Source organism: Astatotilapia calliptera, chromosome 10, assembly GCF_900246225.1.
Source record: "Astatotilapia calliptera chromosome 10, fAstCal1.2, whole genome shotgun sequence".
NCBI classification, from domain to species: Eukaryota; Metazoa; Chordata; class Actinopteri; order Cichliformes; family Cichlidae; genus Astatotilapia; species Astatotilapia calliptera.
Window position 1 is genome coordinate 13027000 of NC_039311.1, and position 18690 is coordinate 13045689.

General features: G+C 41.8%; 1 protein-coding gene across 5 annotated transcripts in view; it reads right to left on the reverse strand.

The window, feature by feature from the left end:
• sptbn2 (spectrin, beta, non-erythrocytic 2) overlaps positions 1 to 18690 on the reverse strand; it is a 50905-nt gene that overhangs the window by 3622 nt on the left and 28593 nt on the right. For 2 of the 5 annotated variants that reach the window (XM_026181033.1, XM_026181035.1), the window contains 37 exons: positions 15273 to 15424; positions 14853 to 15026; positions 14464 to 14555; positions 14294 to 14374; positions 13154 to 13269; positions 12717 to 12829; positions 12432 to 12619; positions 12207 to 12324; positions 11947 to 12105; positions 11544 to 11846; positions 10281 to 10434; positions 9769 to 10163; positions 9421 to 9684; positions 9127 to 9338; positions 8685 to 8822; positions 8358 to 8577; positions 7674 to 8210; positions 7200 to 7402; positions 7000 to 7090; positions 6756 to 6902; positions 6327 to 6590; positions 5902 to 6126; positions 5711 to 5800; positions 5042 to 5320; positions 4823 to 4953; positions 4514 to 4718; positions 4024 to 4398; positions 3683 to 3927; positions 3429 to 3567; positions 3226 to 3310; positions 2772 to 2968; positions 2491 to 2618; positions 2311 to 2386; positions 1696 to 1773; positions 483 to 661; positions 183 to 356; positions 16 to 58 (listed from right to left, as the gene is read on the reverse strand). In XM_026181033.1, the coding sequence (XP_026036818.1) occupies positions 16 to 58; positions 183 to 356; positions 483 to 661; positions 1696 to 1773; positions 2311 to 2386; positions 2491 to 2618; positions 2772 to 2968; positions 3226 to 3310; positions 3429 to 3567; positions 3683 to 3927; positions 4024 to 4398; positions 4514 to 4718; positions 4823 to 4953; positions 5042 to 5320; positions 5711 to 5800; positions 5902 to 6126; positions 6327 to 6590; positions 6756 to 6902; positions 7000 to 7090; positions 7200 to 7402; positions 7674 to 8210; positions 8358 to 8577; positions 8685 to 8822; positions 9127 to 9338; positions 9421 to 9684; positions 9769 to 10163; positions 10281 to 10434; positions 11544 to 11846; positions 11947 to 12105; positions 12207 to 12324; positions 12432 to 12619; positions 12717 to 12829; positions 13154 to 13269; positions 14294 to 14374; positions 14464 to 14555; positions 14853 to 15026; positions 15273 to 15424 (6770 nt within the window). The remainder of the gene's footprint in view (positions 1 to 15; positions 59 to 182; positions 357 to 482; positions 662 to 1695; positions 1774 to 2310; positions 2387 to 2490; positions 2619 to 2771; positions 2969 to 3225; positions 3311 to 3428; positions 3568 to 3682; positions 3928 to 4023; positions 4399 to 4513; positions 4719 to 4822; positions 4954 to 5041; positions 5321 to 5710; positions 5801 to 5901; positions 6127 to 6326; positions 6591 to 6755; positions 6903 to 6999; positions 7091 to 7199; positions 7403 to 7673; positions 8211 to 8357; positions 8578 to 8684; positions 8823 to 9126; positions 9339 to 9420; positions 9685 to 9768; positions 10164 to 10280; positions 10435 to 11543; positions 11847 to 11946; positions 12106 to 12206; positions 12325 to 12431; positions 12620 to 12716; positions 12830 to 13153; positions 13270 to 14293; positions 14375 to 14463; positions 14556 to 14852; positions 15027 to 15272; positions 15425 to 18690) is intronic. The other 3 variants (XM_026181036.1, XM_026181037.1, XM_026181034.1) reach the window with 2 other exon arrangements.

Sequence of the window (18690 nt, forward strand, 5' to 3'; positions counted from 1 at the left end):
TTATGTACATCTCACCTCATCCTTTGCTTGGAACAGGTACTCTTTCCCATCCCCTAACCTGCAGTCACAGGGTTGAAAGGGTCAACACTTAGTCAGGGGTAAATTTAACGTCTATTACACCAATCTTACTATTTCACCGTGGCCTTTAACTTTCAGACACTTCATGCTGTCCGTCTTCTCACCTGAGCTTGAATACGTGTTTCCTTTTCTTATAGTCATGGGCTATTTCACACACAGCCTCTCCCAAGCTGATGGGAACTTCTCCGTGGTATGGAATGCCGTTGCTAGCACTCTTGCCGTCTTTATAGAAACCAAGACTTCCTTTTCGTAGGACACAATACACATTCTGCCAGGACCTGCGGGAACAAATGAACAGGATAAAAGTTAAACTGTTCTACATACAGATTGATATCGCTAACTAAAGCCACGTCAGCATTTCTTTCTCTTTGCACGTGAACAAATCTTCTTATAGCAACGCTCACCTGGTAGCTGCCTTTTTGATGTGAGACTCCATCTCCTGTTTTCGACAGAGCATCCCCTCCATGGTCTCTGGCTCCGAGTCTGCCGCGCCTCTGCTCGGTAAAGTGGCAGACGGATCGACGCGAGACGATGCCAGTCCGCTGTCTCTGCCCGGTCCGTTCACTGACTCAGACTCTGAGCCCTGTGGTTAAAACCAGGACATGAATGGTGGTGAGGGGGGCAGAAAAAAAAAAACACAGCTGGATGGAAGTGGTGATTAGCAAAGCAGCCATTCACAGCCATACACGAAAAAGCTATGATGACGTCTGCTTTGACAGCACTGTATGATTACCTGAGATAACAGCATAGCGAGGGTTCAGGAGGTCTACATAATCACACAGCATTCTGACATTGCACAGACTCTTACTGGTAAAACACACAATTAAAATAACCAAACATACAGGAAACAGGCATGCTACACTAAACTAGATTTTAAATTAATTTAAACTGCTCCAAAGAGACCCGAAATCCAACTTGTGAATACATTTAAATATTATTCTAATGCTAATCTCAGCTTCTTCAGTCAAATAAAAAATATAAATAAATAGTCCTACACTATTGCTCAATTACAGTTCACCTCTAAGACTGGAGATGTTGAGATCTTAGAGATACTGCAGCTTAAGTGTTGTGGCTTTAATTGATCTTATAAACCTTAAAAAACATCCACAGACAACAGGATTTTGCTTCTAGTACTGCGACTATAGTACAAAACGGAAACTCAGGGCACCTTTTGTGTCACGTACTTTTCTACAAAGGATTCTCACGTGACTCCATCAAAAGACTGACACTCAAAGGCGACTCACACACATGGATAAAGACTAAAACAAACTACATATAAATTAGCTTTGAACAGCTACATTTATCACCACATTTACTTTGGGCTCCACATTTACAGTCACTCCTGTCCTGGTCAATATGAGCACATATAAATATATAACTGCATATTTGATCCATGAAAATAGTGTGTTCATGAATCTGCATCATGCCTTTAAACAGCGATGGGGCTCGTTAATGATAGCTGTAGCTCATGAATAAATAAAGCGATGGTTGCATCTGTGACAGAGAGCAATAGCTTCTCAGTAGAAGGAAAAAGGCACTGCAGTTGACCAGGAGCTGAGCGGAGGCTGTGAAGGGGACGAGGGGTAGCTACAAAGCTGGCCGTGACTTGGTACTCACACGCTCCTGCTGCTTTGGCTTACACACACGTTTAGGCTCTGATTTCTTTCCCACTGACAACGATAGCGATAATGACTGCTGGCAAAAACGCAATAAGAAATTGTTAAGAAGTCTGGGGCAAAAAGATGAATGTCAGGATATGGCTTGCACTTCTAGAACTGCAGAAACACAGAAATAGTTCTCGTTCATTTAGTGATTTTCTCTGTAGCATCAGTTGCAGAGGTTTGCAACAGTGCTGCCCACAAGCAGCCAATCCATCACCTCTGACACATGAAGTCACCGGGTACTTGTTTTCATCTGCCACTGAAGAGAATCACTCATATAACATGTATGAATTTAAAGTGTAACACAGTTTTCTTTCCAGAACCTAACCCAACGAGTGGCTACATATAATAAACATATCTGTCAAGCAAAACACAACTGCTTGCTAATATACAGCTTGGCATTACACTTCACAAGTTAGATCAAACTGTCTGATGGATATGAATTTTAATGACCTATCTAATAATGTGTGAGATGAAGGAAGACAACACGGTGGACTACATGTTAAATTATGCTGGAAACTCTGTAAAAATCAATGAAGCACTTGAAGCATACACACAAAGCGTATCTTACTTGTGATGTGTCATTGTCGCTGTGTACTCCGTTCACTGACACGGACTGATTGAGAGTGGTCTGGTCCAGACTGGTTCTGTGTTACAGAGGGAAAAGAAAGCATGTTAATTTTTCTCTCGTAGTGTGTTTTTGCTTTACACGAACACTCTTGTGCTCTACCCAGTCTTCTCTTTGGCATACCTGGCTGCAGAATCATGTGGTTGAGTTTCTGTCTCAGACTGTGGCACTTCTTCTACTGGTGGAGGAGTAGGAGGTCGCCTCGCTCTCTCCTCTTCCTCCCGCCTCCTCTGATTTTCTTGCTCTTCAAGCTAAACAGTGGAAAACAATTAGCCATTTTTTAGTGTAATACCAAGGGAGTCGGGTTTCTATTGTCTAAATTATAGATGATGCAGAATGTACTATATCCTACACATCCTGCATTTACCAGTGTACTCCAGAACAAGCCAAATCTCTCTACTTACTGTAGTGAGCTTCTCCAGCTGCACGAAGCGCTCTTCCCAAGCCGTGGCGAGTTTCTCAAAGGCTTCATGGCGCTTAATTAGGCTCTCTACTTCATCCACATTTGAGCCCAACTCTGCTGCGCGCACCAGAGGTTCTTGCCCAGCCAACCACGACTCTGCCACATAAGCATCACGTCCGAACTGCAACACCTCCAGCACTGATATGAAGATGACCAAAGGCCACAATATAGAGAGAAAAACAAAGAAAACACAGAGAGGATGAGAAAAAAAGAATTATAATTCAATGTACAATGCTGCAGTTGCATAAAGAGACCTTTAAACCGGAGGTACCGGTTTGCATGTTATCTACCATCTCTTGCGTGTAGCAACTTGCCTACAACACCATGCACTTTTGCCACGGCTCTGTTGGCCTAAATGCACCCGTGTGCAGTCCAAAAATGTGAAGCATGCATACCGATTTGTAAATGGTCCATCTTGTCTTGCCATTTTTTGTTGATCTTATCTCTTTTTTCCTGGAGTTGAGTCAGTTTTTCTCGGATCTGTAAATAGGTGAACAGGTTCAGATATCAGTTCTTGAGTCAACATGGTTTTTTGTTTTTTGTAAACATGTACTGTTCTCTCTCAAGACAACCGTAAATGTGACCCACTGCAAAATACCTCATCAGATGCATAGTGGTTTTTGTTGATCAAAGTATTTCCCATCTCAACACAAGCAGTGAAGCTGTCTGTCCTAGCGTCAATCTCTGATCTGATGTCTTGATGATTGGCAATTACTAACCCTGCAGAAGATACATCCCTATAAAAAAAAAAACCCCACAGGAGATAGGAGAGGCAGGTTATATATGAATAAACAAGTTATTGTTGAAGTTATTTTATAGTAAGTGGAAATTTAAGCAAAAAATGACATTTACCTTGGGCTATCATGTGCGTCAATCTGCAGGTTCACACCATCCATCCAGAGCATGAGGTCTCGCACCATGTTGAAGAAGCGGAATTTCTCCACGGTGTCCAGCAGGAGGAGCCTGCGAGCCTCGCCAGCCTCGAGCAGGCCCTCCCAGGCAGAAGTCACAGCATGTTCGCTTCTGTGAATGTCATCCGCTTTCTCACCAGCGTAGGCCTTCTGCAGGCGTGCAGCATCATCCTGCACTTGATTCACCTAGGAGTTCAAAGGAGCAGAGGGATATTTGGTCTCGTATTCACATATTAGTTTCGCCATCTAAAATGAGATCACTTTTAGCAAGTGATAACTGACCTGTCCGCTGAGGGCCTGGATGTCATGTTCAAAAGCGGTGTGCTGTCTGTGCAGATGCTGGACAGTGTTGAGGTCACGGCCAAGTTCAGAAGGCAGTGCTTCCCTCTTCTCCTTAACACGTCCAAGCACCTCCATGGCATCTTGATGGAAGCGGTGCAGCTCATAAGAGGCTGCCAACATTTGCGTGCGTGTGTCAATCAGCTCCAGCAGGTCAGCCCAGGCCTCGTTTAAACCGTCTTTCCATTCAGCAACACTGGCGTTCTCAGGATGACCCGACTCAATCAGATCATCTGCCAGCGCATTTACACCATCCACACGCTCTTGGCCGATAGTGCTGGTGTCACGAGCAAACTCCCGGAACTTGTCCCTCAGCATCTGTACAAAGAAAAAGAAAAGAAACAGGGCAAAAGGGAGCAACATAATTAATTCAGCTAAATCTCTTTGAGCTTTCATGTCTCCAAAGTATGCTACTGAGAGGAAAAAAACTCACTGTGACATGTTCATAGTCCTGTCCTAGTTCATGGGAGCCAGCAACCACCTCTCTCTCTGCAATCCACTGTTCCAGGTCATCCACCTCCCGCTTCAGCTGGGTCAGCCTCAGCCTCTCCTGAAGCCGTCCCCGACGCTCCTCAGCAAGGTCCTTCAGACCTGCGTACAGCTTGTCAACTTGGGCTTGTCGTAAGGTGATTCTTTCGCTGTTTAATTGAAAATGAGAGAGATGAGGTTATGGGTGTCCTGTTCTATTTATAGAAGGTGAAGTGTGGCATCTGAAAATGTTCACAACGTCTTGTGCTCTCACCTCTCTGGGTGTTCATTGTTGACCATGAGACGACTGCTGTTGGCCAGTTGGTGGATGGTTTGGGCGTAGTCTTCAAGTGCCTGCTCAAGGATCTGGTGCTTCTTGACCATCACTAGAGCATTTTGCTCATCCTGAGAGAAAAAGAGAAAATTATCAACTTTCTTCAAGCACAAGATGTAGGAAAAAAAAGCAATTAAATCTCACTTTACACGAGCTTACCTTGGCTTTTTCTTCTGACATCATGTGCAACTCTTGCTCTCCCATCCAGGCCTCTGCCTCCGCAGCATCGGCATAGAACTGCTGGGCACGATTAGCCTCTATTAGACGGGCATGACGCTTGTCTGTCTCGGCGATCAACTGGTCCCAAAGGCTCTGCAGTTCAACTAGGCGATCCTCCAGAACAGACTGGCGTTCACCATCTACCTGGGTCTGAGTCTTGCCTCGTCTGTGGATGTCATCAATGCGAGGCTGATGGCCTTGAATCTCCTTCTGCAAAGTCTGATTCACAACCAGAGACAATATTCAACTTTCTTAGTTGGCTAACATTCCCTACTCCTCAAAATCTCTCTAAACTCAGTCCAAGTGTCTGTTTAAAGTATTTAGATTCTTGCATGTCAAAGTTTGGAACCTGATTACCCATAAAATTACGTCTTATCTCTATGACTGTGGTCAATGTTCAATAAAGACATAAAAATACATTATTTTTGTACTGTAAATTTATTCAGGCTGTTCTCGACTGTGACTGTGACTTATATGAAAATGAGACCACATTTTATGAGTAATCAATACCAAACCTTTGCCCTTTAAGCTACTTACAATGCAACACCTAAAAATAATACTGAAAATTTGTAACTTTTTCAAAATATATTGAAAAAGCTGCAACTTTACCTGGTTCTTCTTGATTAGCAGCTGCACAGTGGGCAGGTCTTTTCCATGGTCTGTGGAGGTTGCTAGGGGCATCCTTTCTGTCACCCACAGCTGAGAGGCAAAGATTGATTATTAATTATCTTAATGTCAGGATATATTTTGTCAGAAACTGTTTATTTTATTGATGGAATCACTAAGGTTATCCCACTCACAATTTCATCCTCCAGGTCTCTGTTGAATTGATGTGCTTCTTTGGAGGCGAGCAGCTGCTGTCTCCTGAGGTTGAGTGGGTCTTGGAGGTTGGCGAAGCTGTCGGTGACACGCCGTTGCTGACCATCTATCTCAGCCAGTCCGGCATCTTCCTGGGACAGAGCCAGAGCCTGAGACTTCAGGGCCTGCACCTCCTTCTCTCTGACCTCCATTTGATGCTCCAGCATCTACATAGAGAGAGCACAAACATTAAAGAAACAAATGCGTAACATTTAGCTCCACTAAGCAAACATGGCTACTTGCACCACATTCATTTGATTATATGTAATATTGAACATGTTTAAAAAGTGAGACTTTTTTCGCCCATTTTAAAAATGTATTTGCAAGACTAATTTTAAAAGTGCTTTTTCTGTACTATGTAGTGTACCTGGTGCTTCTTGAGGAGGATGTTCACACTGGTCAGATCTTTTCCATAGTCATCACTTTGCAGCTGACCTTCAAGGTTTTTCAGCCAAACATCTAGAGCGGAGCAGCTCTGTGTGAAGAGCTCTGCTCTGTTAGCATCAAATAAGCACTGAGCCTTCGTACGAGTTGTGCTCTCCAGCTCCTCCCACTGACGCTGCAGGTCCTCCAGGGTCTGCTGGACAACAGGTTTCAGCTCAGGCTTCTCAGCAACCAGTGCTTGACCCTCCTGTTAGAGATGAGACACAAAAACAAGCTTGAACGTTATTAAATGTCCCATTTGGTCAAAGTCAGTGCCATTTTCCAGTTTTTCAAAAGGGAAGCTAAATAAAGAAATTAAATTATAATGACATGGATGTTATGATTATACATTTACTGATTTAACTGGCCACACCTTATCAATTTTGTCGAGCCAGTCTTTGTTGGAGGCCAGCTCTGCCATGAATGCCTGGTGTTTCTGCCACTTGCTGTGAAGATTTCTGGCCTCATCATAAGACATGTCCTGAGCCGTCAGCATCTTCTCATTTATCCACAAGGTGAGCTATGAAAAAGACAACAGCATAATGGAAGTTTCAGTTTCAATGTAAATATCAAGATGCAATAGTTTGCATTAGTACTCAACTAAGCCATATTCTTACCTCTTGTCCATCTTGGAGGAAGTGCTGAAGTTCCCGGTTATCCTTAAGCTTGGTCAGCAGTTCATTTGCAGCCTCTTTATTCTTAAGATGTCTGGAGAAAATAAACGGGAAAAAATGTTTAGCCTTCAAACATCTAATTAAAAATGTAAATAATAAAAAGTTATATAAATATCAGTTTTTCTTCCTTCTTTTACTCTAACCTTTCCTGGATTGAATCAACCTTTTCCTGGATCTTATCAGAGTTTGCATTAGAGTCATTAATGAGGCGTCTTCCAGCTTCCACCACACCAGTTATTTTCTCTTCACTGGCCTCTGTGGTGGTGAGGAAATCCTCATGCTTCTTAATGGCCTCCTCTGCTGCCTGAAGACTGGTGGGCATCTCTGTGTGGGACAGCACGTACTCCTACGCAGAGATGGACACAAAAGGAATGTTAAACATCGTCTCACATGCAGTTTTCATAGGTAATTATCGAATTCCAGTGATTTTTACTTTTTTTTTTAGGCCTTTTTTCCTGTTTATTTATACAACAGAGTAAGACATTTAAAAATGTGGGAACTGGTAAAGAAGAATTTTTCATAGAATATCAGATCCATTTTCTCTGAAACGTGCAGTTATTTGCTTTGCACCAATAAAAAAAAATTGTTATTTCTTTGTCGAAGAGTATTTTCCTAACCTGGCTGTTAAGGAATGCCTCTGCCTGCTTTGCATCTCTCAGGAAAGTCTGGAAGTCGAAGGCTTGGGCCAACAGGCTGTGCCGATTCTCCCACATGCGCCGCAACTCATGCCAGCCAGTGTCCAATGCCTGGAGCCTCTGGGCCAAAAACATGTGCTGGGCATCTGTCTGACCTTGGGTGACCTCCTCACCAACCGCACGCATCTTTTCATAGTCCTCCTTATAGTTATCCACCTCGTTCTTGATGCTCTCATGCTGGGCTAGCAAACTCTCAGCCTCAGGCAGAGAAGTGGGAATATCCTCTGAAGCCACGGCTGTCTGGGTGCGGGACAGCCAGGACTGGAAGTCATCCAAATCCCTAAGGAAACCCTGTAGCTTGCTAGCTTCCCCCAGTGACTCTTCCCGTCGCTTCATGGTGGCGTTCAGTTCCTCCCACACCTCTTGAATCTCTCCCAAGCGTCCTTGGATCTCTCCTGCTTGATCTGGATGTTCCTTGGCCAACTTTTCTGCCTCATTTCTCAAGTCATCTAATTTCCCCTGAAAAGATAAAGAAAAATATTTAAATTGCATATATTATACTAAAATACCTCATCACAAAACCCTAAATAATACTATATTCATTTTGCCTTGTTTCACTGGTGTTCTGGTCCCACCCTCCACCCATTACATTTACACCTCCCATACCTGGATAGCCTCAAGGTCCCTCTCCATGCCAGTGAGTTTGCGTTGTAGTGCCATCACTCCCGCCAAGTCATTGCCAAGACCCTGAGTAGATTCAATAACTTTGGTCTTTTCCTTCATCCAAGTCTGGATCTCATTACACTCGAGTTGGTAGTTCTGGATGTTGAGAGCCGACTCAAGATCTTGTTTCTTTTGTCCAGCCAGTTGCTGAAACTCCTTCCATCTAGAAACAACACAGACCAGGCTTAAAATGCTACCTGCACGCCTTTTAAATAATACACATTCCTCAGCAGAAATAGGGTTACAATAATTCATAAATGTAGCTCTGACCTGTTGTTTAGTTGGTCTGCTGTCTGGTGGATTTGGTCTTTGTTACAGTTGTCTGAGCTCAGCAGCTGCTCTGCCACCTGGTTCACATCAGTGACACGGGTTCCTAGGTTGTTCATCTCAGGTTCCAGTGTCTCAAATCTATATCCATAAATGAAACACCATGATTAATTCACTCATTCTATCTATCATAAACATTTCTAGACATTATAGTAGATTTAAAAACACTGACTGTTTATTTTTAAGATTAGAGCTTAGATCAATATAATGTACAATTTTCATCTTTGCTTTATGTCATCAACATTAATTTCCGCGATTACATGTAATGTCATTTCACAACTACAAGTGTCCGTCTTAGTCTTTCAAACATGAAAAGATTTTGAAGAAAAATAATTAATCTGTCATCATCTTTGGCATTCGAACCTTCCCTCACCCACAGACTCACCTTTGCTGTACGACCTCCAAGTCCTCCAGCTTTGTAGGGATCTCCATGCCATGTAACCACTGTTCCTTTTCCTCCACCCAGAGCTGACAGGCACCAGCTTCACTGAACATGCGGTAGAGGGCCAGGGCACCTTCCAGAGCCTGGCGTCGAGCTGCTGACAGGGTCTCCAGTTCTTCATAACGTTGTTCAATAGCAGGCAGACGACCATCCACCTACAGTCAGCAATAGGCAGTAATTTAGTACTACAAACAGCATGCAATCATTGAAGAAGTATGAAAAAGAAAGCACACGTACTTCAGGGTAATGTACATAGGCCTGTGGCAGTGCTTGGACCTGCTCGTGCAGAGAGTCAATTAGGGGGTGGTGACTCTGGATCTCCTCTTCTATCTCCCTCTGCTTGCGAGCTAGAGTTTGGGTAGAGAACTCATCGTGGCCCACCTCCTGACTGGATACCTGTCTAAGTGTCTCCATGATCCATGCCTCCATGTCATTGGCATCCGTCTGAAACTGATGCAGGGCCACGGCTTCCTTAAGGCTCTGCTCTCTTTGCTTAGTTGTCTGAGAAGCATCAAAAATAAGAATATTATGGGTAAAAATGCAATATTTGAAGAAAGCACCTTAGAATTGATGATGAACATTTACCTCCTCCAGATGGGCCCACTGTGCATGGATGTCTTGAATCCTCTCAGTTACTTCCGAAGCTCCAAAGTGCCCTTCTTTAACCAGATCTTCTCCAGCAGCAATACTGTTACTCAGGGGGCCATAGCGGGCTGCCATCTCATCCCTGAAAGCCTCATGTTTACTGAGTAGGTGAAGGGCAGAAGTAAGGTCACGGCCACAGTCTCCACTAGCCAGGATCTGTTCCTGCTCTCGGATCCAGGCTGCCTCCTCTCCGAGATCCCACAGGAACTGCCACAGACGCCGTGAGTCCTCTAGGCGCTCTCTGCGATTCACAGCGAGCTGACCAAGTTCTTCATAGGCTTGACCCAGCAGCTCAACCTTCTCACTAACTAGTCCAGGCTCACAAGGTTTATAGGCTTACAATAAAAAAAAAAAAGGCAGAAATACACAGAATTTAGACAGTGTGCACAAAGGGTCAGACTAAAATGCATACTCTGTACACAAAATGTGCAAGACCATTTTTTAAGACTTACCCTGCTCATGGGAAGTGAAGCGGTTTGCAGCTCCTTGCACTGCCTTGATCCTCTCTGCCTGAGCAGAAATATCAGCCTCTACCAGATTGTGCTTTTGCAGTAGGTCTAACACATCATGCAAATGTTTTCCGCTGTCCTGAGACTGCAGACGACCCTGAAAACAGAAAGCACAGTCCAGTAGAATATTTCCCAGTTTTATCTTGTGAAAATCGACAATTACCTAAGTATATATTCAATAAATAACGATTGTTTTTCAACTTACCACAACATAAACGTCATTTTTAAATATAAAAATGCTAATAAATCTTTAGTGCTTGGTGACTTCTCACATATTGGGTTACAAACACATCACTCAGAGCTATAGACAAGTCACATCCAAGTAGCTGAGATTTTATACTACCCCATTCTATTGGTTACTTATAATATCCTTATAGGGTCAGGTCAGCCCAAAATTATATCTATAAATTTTATCTCTTGCCTTCAGTGTGATTTATCCATTTAAATCTGCAAAACCTGTGAGTAATTTCATTTTAGAATTACTTTACGTTTTACCAACCACAATCTCTCTAGAGAAGAAAGCATCTGTTTATCAGAGATAAGAAGATGATGCTAGTGACAGCATGACAGAATCTAAGCAGCTGGGCTGTAACGTTAGCTAGCTGCACATATGTAGACAGTAAAAGGAAAATGGTTCCCACAACTGCTATTCCCATTGCTACTGCCATTCATGGAAGTCAGGTTTTAGTCAGTTTGGATTATACAGTATAAATTACATAGCATAAATGATACTTCACACTGTTCAGCTATTTAAACCAAACAAGGGGTCTGATATATTGGCAAATGTGTCAGTGGTAATCAGGCATTACTGGCGCTTCCTTTGGCCAATCAAAATGTGAGCACATTTAAGATAAGTCTTTATTGCCATTGCGCAGTCATTCTTAGTACAATAGTACAACGAAGTTGGAAAACACAGAAGAAAGGTGCGTAATTCTAGTCACTGGAGTCTACCTCAGTCGACCTCAGTAAAGCCAGCAAAGAAAGGTAACACCAATCAGGCTAGGCCTGCACAAAGCTAATTACTGCTATAAAGTGCTGACACTAAAGCTGTCAGGGACATATGTGAAAAACAATTATGTTAATTGAGGATTAGGAAACTCATTTTTGCTAATTAAAACCTCAAGAGAATGCAGGAATCAAAGTAGTAATTCAACACAAAGCGCAGTCAAATTTATGTAAGCTTCTGTTTCTTTGTGGTAGCTTTACCTTCTCATCTGCCATCCAGTCCATGATGTAACGCATCTCCTGAAACAGCCTCTGTAGGTCACGGTGGGCATTCAGACGCTCTCTGCGTGCAGCCAGAAGTTCTTTCAAGTATTCCCAGAGTCGAAGCACATTATCCCTTCGTGCGAGTATGCGCCGCACATCATGATATCCCTCTGCCTCCAGCTCTTTGGCGACAGCCTCCACTGCGGCCACACGCTCCCAGTATGCTCCAATGTCTGTCTCAATTGCCTCGTGTTTACGAGTGGCAGCTTCCACTGCTCCCAGGTCGGTTCCAAAATTATCCTAATATCAGAGAAAAAGAAGCACATGATTGCATTATTGTAAATCTATTTACTGCATTCAAATCAGGAATTCAAATTTTGTTTGTGTTTTTTCAATTTACCTGAGACACCAGTCTCTGGTTCTCGCTCAGCCATGTCTCCCGCATAGCAGCTTTCCGGTCAAAGCGAGCAGCGAGCATCTCCAGTTTCTCCTGGCGAATCAACTCATTTCTCAGTGCCAGCTCACGTTCATGTTCTGCCTTTTCCAGTCGTTCCCATGCCTGCCATGCAAATATAAGCCAGGAAGCCTGTATCATCCAGAATCTACAAAATGAACATTGAGTTGGAAGGCTGTACTTGCCTTTTCTAGAACAAGCCATACCTTATTTATGTCAGAAATGAGTTTTCCCTCTCTTGGCATGTAAACCTTCTGATTGTTTGCTCTCATCTTGCTTTGGATAGTAAAAAGAAGAACCTCCAAGTTTCCTTTCTCTGTAAATCTGAGGACATCAGACACTGATAGTTAACGTACTGCATAGCGTCACCATTTTGGATTATAATTGATTACCAAGCACTGACTCATTCACTTAACCCAGCTGACACTCACTTGGGAGGTTTCTCCACAGTCCTGTAGGAGTTAAAAGCTTGGAGCTGGTTCTGTACAGCACTCAGAGAGTTAGCTAGCTGCCGATCATTGAGTGTCACTATGGTCTGCTCGATCCACTGCAGCAGCTCAGAGGCCAGGGTCTCATACTTCTCTATCAGCTGGTCGGCCTCAATAGCATAGTCGAGCACCTGAAGTGCAGAGAAATGTATTATTTGAACTGGGGACATAAAGTCAGTGTACATCTACTCACTTTCACTCACATAAATGTATACACACAAAACTAACCTTGCCAATTCGTTTGCCCTCCACTGCCAGGGCTTTCATCTTGGAGAAGTAATGATAGTAAGTTGCCACATAGGTAATTATAGACTTTTCATCAGGCTGATCCACATTGACATCTTGAAAAAAAAAATAATAATATGGTTAATATAAATATTTACATGGTATTTATATTATATATACTATAATATTTGCATCAAAACACTCTGAATAACACGTGGGAAAGTGTTTATATCTTTAATCATGCTTTTTGTTATGTCACTATAGCTGACTTGCTACAGTGATGCAGTGTTGCCTAATCTAAAATTTATTGCAGTAATCCTCTATAGCCAAACTCTCGCCAATCTGTTTCAGGCAACAGCTTAGTGCCTTAGCAGACAGATCAGGCCATCAATGTGACTTACAAGAGCGCTTTTGTTGTTGTTGAGGCTTTAAACACTCACCTTCTGGGTCCAGCAGCTTGGTAAGCCCCAGTTCCTTCTCAGCCACATTGAAAGCATTTTGGAGATTGTAGTGAGCGTTGGACCTCTTCAGGTTGTCAAACTCAATCAGGTCGGGTCTGCAGAGGATTGGAAAAAATTGTGACTTTAATGAGAAGGGGTTACAGAAGAGTGCAAGGTGCAAGCAAATACGAATATCGGCTGACTTATTGCAACTTGTTGTAGTACAGAAGAAAATGTTTTCAATCCAAGGTGCATAAAATGTTCCTCTAGAACTGGATGAAGTCATCTGCATGAAAAAAGGCTTCTGATCATGGATGAAAACCACACCTGCAAACTAATGCCTGAATGATGCTTTCATTTACAGTTGCTGGTTGGTGGTAGAAAAGTATGAAAGGCGTTCGGGTGAGTATATTTTATTAAAACCTATAGGATATTATAGCATGAATGCATTCACAAAAAATAAAATGAGGACAAAAAGGACTGAGCATAATGTAATTTCTTGCATGATAATGTAAACGACAGACAGCTCAGTGGTTTGCGTAACTACCCTACGGCTCACTAACTGCTCTGAAAGCCATGTTGGCTTTCATCTATCAAGTATCACCCTTATCACCCTCACAGTATGCAGTCATTGTAAGGAACAATATGCTCTCCTCTGTTTGAGTCATATGTGTTTAGGCTACACCTTTGGCTTCTACTTTACAGCTCCATTTAAATGTTAGCTATTCATGAGTTACCAGCAGAGTGTGCAACTGGGGTATCAAGTATGGCTCTTAATAGAAAATAAGTGGGTTATAATTTCTGTGATCTAGGTCATCTTATTCCCTATTTATTTTCATCCTTTCAGGCATACTGCAGACTAAAGAATGGGAGGAGCAAGTGGAGACCTAAATAGAAAAGGGGATAAAAACACCCCAGAGATGGGAAATGGTTCTGCGACAGGTGCTCCTCATTACGAAGGGAATGAAAACCATTAAAATACAACACTCCCTTTTGATTTGGAGGATGACTAAGTTATCTAAAACAACCTTACAGTAAGAAACAAAAACTGCAATTACACTGAATAAGTACATGCTTAAAAAGGGCAGCTTTTACTGTAGCTGTTATCAGTGATGTGGAATACATGAAGACGTCAATGACCTGTGTTTGTGCACGATGGCATTGAACGCTAGACCATCTCTCCAACTGGTAGTGAAGTTGTGTATATTCACATTTGGGTATCTGAAAAGGGCAGATAAGAATTCATTAATCATTAGCTCAACAAAGAAAAATTCAACCCTTCTGGTTCTCTTTTACTGCTCCTTTCTTACCCAGCAGTTTTCATTTGGCACCAAAGCAGCAGCGCATCTTTAGCTGATTTCTTCTCCTTATTGTCCTCAGTTTCCACACTGATGTCTTGAATCTGTAAGTATGGTACACATCCAGTCAGGTCGGAGCTTCAATAATAACTGACCTTCAAATGTTATTGCAGTAGTGGGGTGTATAACATTTAAGGAAGTCAAGTAACAACAGTAAGTTCATAACTACAATAATGGCATAAAGAATTACTTTTTAAAATTATGTTAACTTTTAATAATTCAGTTTTTCTGGGCATGGCTAAATCCAGAGACCTGACATCCCAAAGCCCAAGTTCAGCAACATGGTGACTGAGGTGAGAGGGAAAATCTGTAGAGCTCATCACAGCTACTTTATATATTACCTGGAAGCGAAGGATGATGGTCCAGATGAGACCCAGGGTGAGACGGTGATTCCCATCCACAATGTCATGTGAGCCCATATTTTCCAGATGAACTTTTTGCTCCTTAAGAAACTGTAGGGCTTTGTCAACATTTTCAAGGCAGTGGATACGCATGCGGCCCTTAGTAGGTTTTGGCTAGGGGAAGCAGCAGAAAAATACAAGTTGACATAGGTTGACATTGTTGAAGAAGACAGGGCTTGGCAGGAGTTTAAAAAAAGAAAAGCAAGTAGAAGCAAAAGAAGTAAATCACATATTTTTTTAAAAAAACAAAAAACAAGAAATGAAGCACATGATTTCTCCTTCCTCCTGACTTGTGAGGGTCATCCTGAGGGTATGGGTCAGGATTGGGACATAAAGCATTAGTTCCTCTGTGATACTAACCAGCTGTTCTCCTGAGAGCACTTCCAGAAGGCGGATTAGCATGCGCCCATCCCGTAGGTCGGTGTACAAGTCACCAATGCGACAGGTCACTCGGCCTAAGTGAGAATTTACCCATTTGGTAAAGGTTTTCTTCTGTACTGCTTCACGTTCATCTGCAAAGGATGAAAGAAAGAGAGGGCGGTTAAAGCCTTTACACATTACAACAACATAAACTTTACTACGAACTGTCTTCAGTGCCATTACTCTGTAGGAAATGCATATTTACAGTAAAAAAAAGAAAAACAAAACAAATGTCTATAGTTTTGATCACATCTGAGCTCAGCCAGGAGACAGTAAGTCATAAGGACTTAAGCCCCTGCCCTGTGCAGTTCATTTCACAGACAAGCTATGCCATTAAGTCTTTAGAATCACTAGTGACAGCTTAGTGAGAGGTGCTCCCCCCACAAACCACAGTTTACCGATAGCTCTGCTAATGTGTGCATTGCTAATTACTCTGAAGACGTCAGTTTAGAAACAAGACTGTGCAAAACCAGCATGAAGTAATGGCATTTAGTGAGTACTTTTTATTGTTCCTTTGAAAGAGCAGGGCTGAAAAAAGGAATCACAATAAATTAAGCTGTAACAGCAGCTGAGACATATGGACCGGGGGAGTAAGAAGCTAATCCTGCTCCACCACCTAACAAGGTGACCTCATTTCTAGGATACAAGGTCTCCCTGCCTTTTCAAAACACTATTCTAGCACTGTACTTACAGCACTGCACCTAATGCAAGAACAACTTAAAATTAGACATAAAACAGGGCAGAAGTGCAACTCAAATCTAATGAGTCAAATTTAAGAAACTCTCCATTGCAATCTTGCGCCCTCTCGCTAGTGAGGTCAATCAGTTTGTTCATAAGTTAGTAGTTAATTAGTTAGTTAAAAAAAATCTCAAAGGCGTTGCATGTGGTGCTGTTCAGGAGCACTGTTTGTTTAAGAGACCGTATTAGTTGCTGCATACGCTGAATTTGCATTTTGAAAACATCAACACTTGTTCATTTGTCAAAACTCCCCAAGCAGGAGGTAAGGCCTGGCAATGCAAACTACTTTATTGCTCTAATGAAACATTATGCAAAGCTGAGACTGCCCACTCAAAGACCTGTCCGATACCTAGTCAGTTCATGCAGGAGTGAGAGGCTGCAGTGAATAAGCTTAACAGTGATCCGTGAGATTAGAGGTCAGCATCCCTATGGTAACTTTAGTGGAATAAAAAAAAAACATATAAATACATATTAAGCTGACTTCATAACCAATTGTTTGCACGACATTTACTGAAATTGACCAAAATACAATAAAAGAAAGTAGTGGAAGGATTACTGAGTCACTTCAAGGTTTAGTCATTTGTATTTCTGATTATTAGATGGATCCTAAGCTACTCTGGAATCAGTGAACAATCTAAGCTGAACAAGCTGCAGTAACCAAAGACTGCTGTTGCGTAATCAACTTGCATTAACGGTAAACTCAAAAAGCAGAACATTTTGAAATCTCATGCACGTCTCCATGGGTGGAACATCAAATCAGTGGTATAATTATTTCAGACTGAAGGTGCTTCATCCACACTGCAGACAGCGCTCTTTGTTTCTTGTAATGTTGCGCGCACAGCAAACTTCAAGTAATCTGTAATTAATTGTCCATTTATAAGTATTTTCATTTAAATAAACCTTTCATTAAGCATGACCTCTCGCAACCAGGCCCATGTGGTGTTTGTTAATATTATATTAACATGGTATCAATGATGTATATAAATCCCATGAGCATCTGACTTGCCAGACTGCCAACTACAGAAGGACAAACTTGTCGAGTCTCATTCTGCCCACTGAGACTCATGTTACAATGTCTTTCTAGCCATTTCACAACCTTGAAATGAAATCTCAAGGACTGATCACACTGCCAAAAAAACATCACCAAGAGAGCCTAGAAAAGACTCTGCATCAGCCTTATGGCGTATGGACTGCATGCTCAACCTAGTGAGCTAAACAGCCACTCCAGTTTTTATACATTTTTAATTAACTGATTAACGTATTTATGTTTTGAATACATTCACTTAGATTGTTTTACTGAAACAGCACTGAACTGAGTGTCTCAACGAACATTTCCAAATAACAACAAGCACTTATCATGTCAGAATTTCACACAAAACCACACAGGAAGATGAAAGGAAGTTAAATTTACATACAACTATAAAGTATTATTTACTGATAATGTTATACCCTGTTGGGTGGGGCAGCAATTACTGAGAACATGTGCATAGAGTCACTAGAGTACCAAATAAATAAACCACTGAGTTAATACTCAAAATTATAATGCAGAAACCTTGGTACAGATTGCCATCTGACTGTGTTCACTGGATGCACAAAAAACATTTCAGTTAACAGATACAAAGATACATATAGGAAGTCAGCAGAAATTAAATAAATCAACACACTGAATGTTATGACAAAACCAAGCCAAAGAGTTTGTAAAGCTGTGATTGTTCCTACTACCACTAGAACTGTAGTAGTACTAGGTCAGAGTAATACTAGTAAAGGAATAGTACTCTATTGATCAGGCCATTGTCTTAGAATGGCTAAACAGAACTCACTCTTAAGTTAAAGATATGACGCGTGAGTCCATTTAAAGGTTAAAAAAAATGTACAAAACTTCATTTAAAGCAACTCTGATAGTGATACTTGACAATATGTGCAGACACCTGGCACTGTTTATTACATGGTTAGTACCATTCTTAGACTAGTCAGAACTACGAGGAGAATGCATTCTGCCCAGACACACAGGTTCCTTAAAGAATACATGCAACCAGAGACTGCGACCACCTACGAACATGACGGTGAACAAAAACATACAGACAGCACAACACCAGAGCAGCTTCAGGACAAGTCTCAGATTTTCCCTGAGTTGCCCAGCCAGAGCCGAAACAAAGTCAACACAATACTCATATTACACCTATGGAGAGAAAAGAAAATGCTTCCCATCCAAAGTAATAAAGGTCTTTACTTTTGTAATTTAGAGATTTAAGTTTTAGATTTTTAAAAACCCCAAACCCCCAAAACAAACAAACATCTTTACAATTAATGATACTATAAAACTGAATGAATGATAGAATGAAGAATCTAATTCAGTTTAGATAAGACGTGAAATGTTTGCTTTTTTTTAAACTTGTTAAATTTTTAATAACAGAGTTATACAAACAAAGACAAAAAAGCAGGTTGTAGAAAGAAATGTTAACTCAAAACAGGCGACAGGGCCGGCTACAGCCATGGCCTACAGGCATATATGGTGAATAGCTGGAACTCAGGCTACCATTTCAGCTATCAGCCCGACAGTCCTGAGGATAGGTGTGTTTTTACCAGTTTTACTGGAACTTAAGAGATACGCTGACAAACA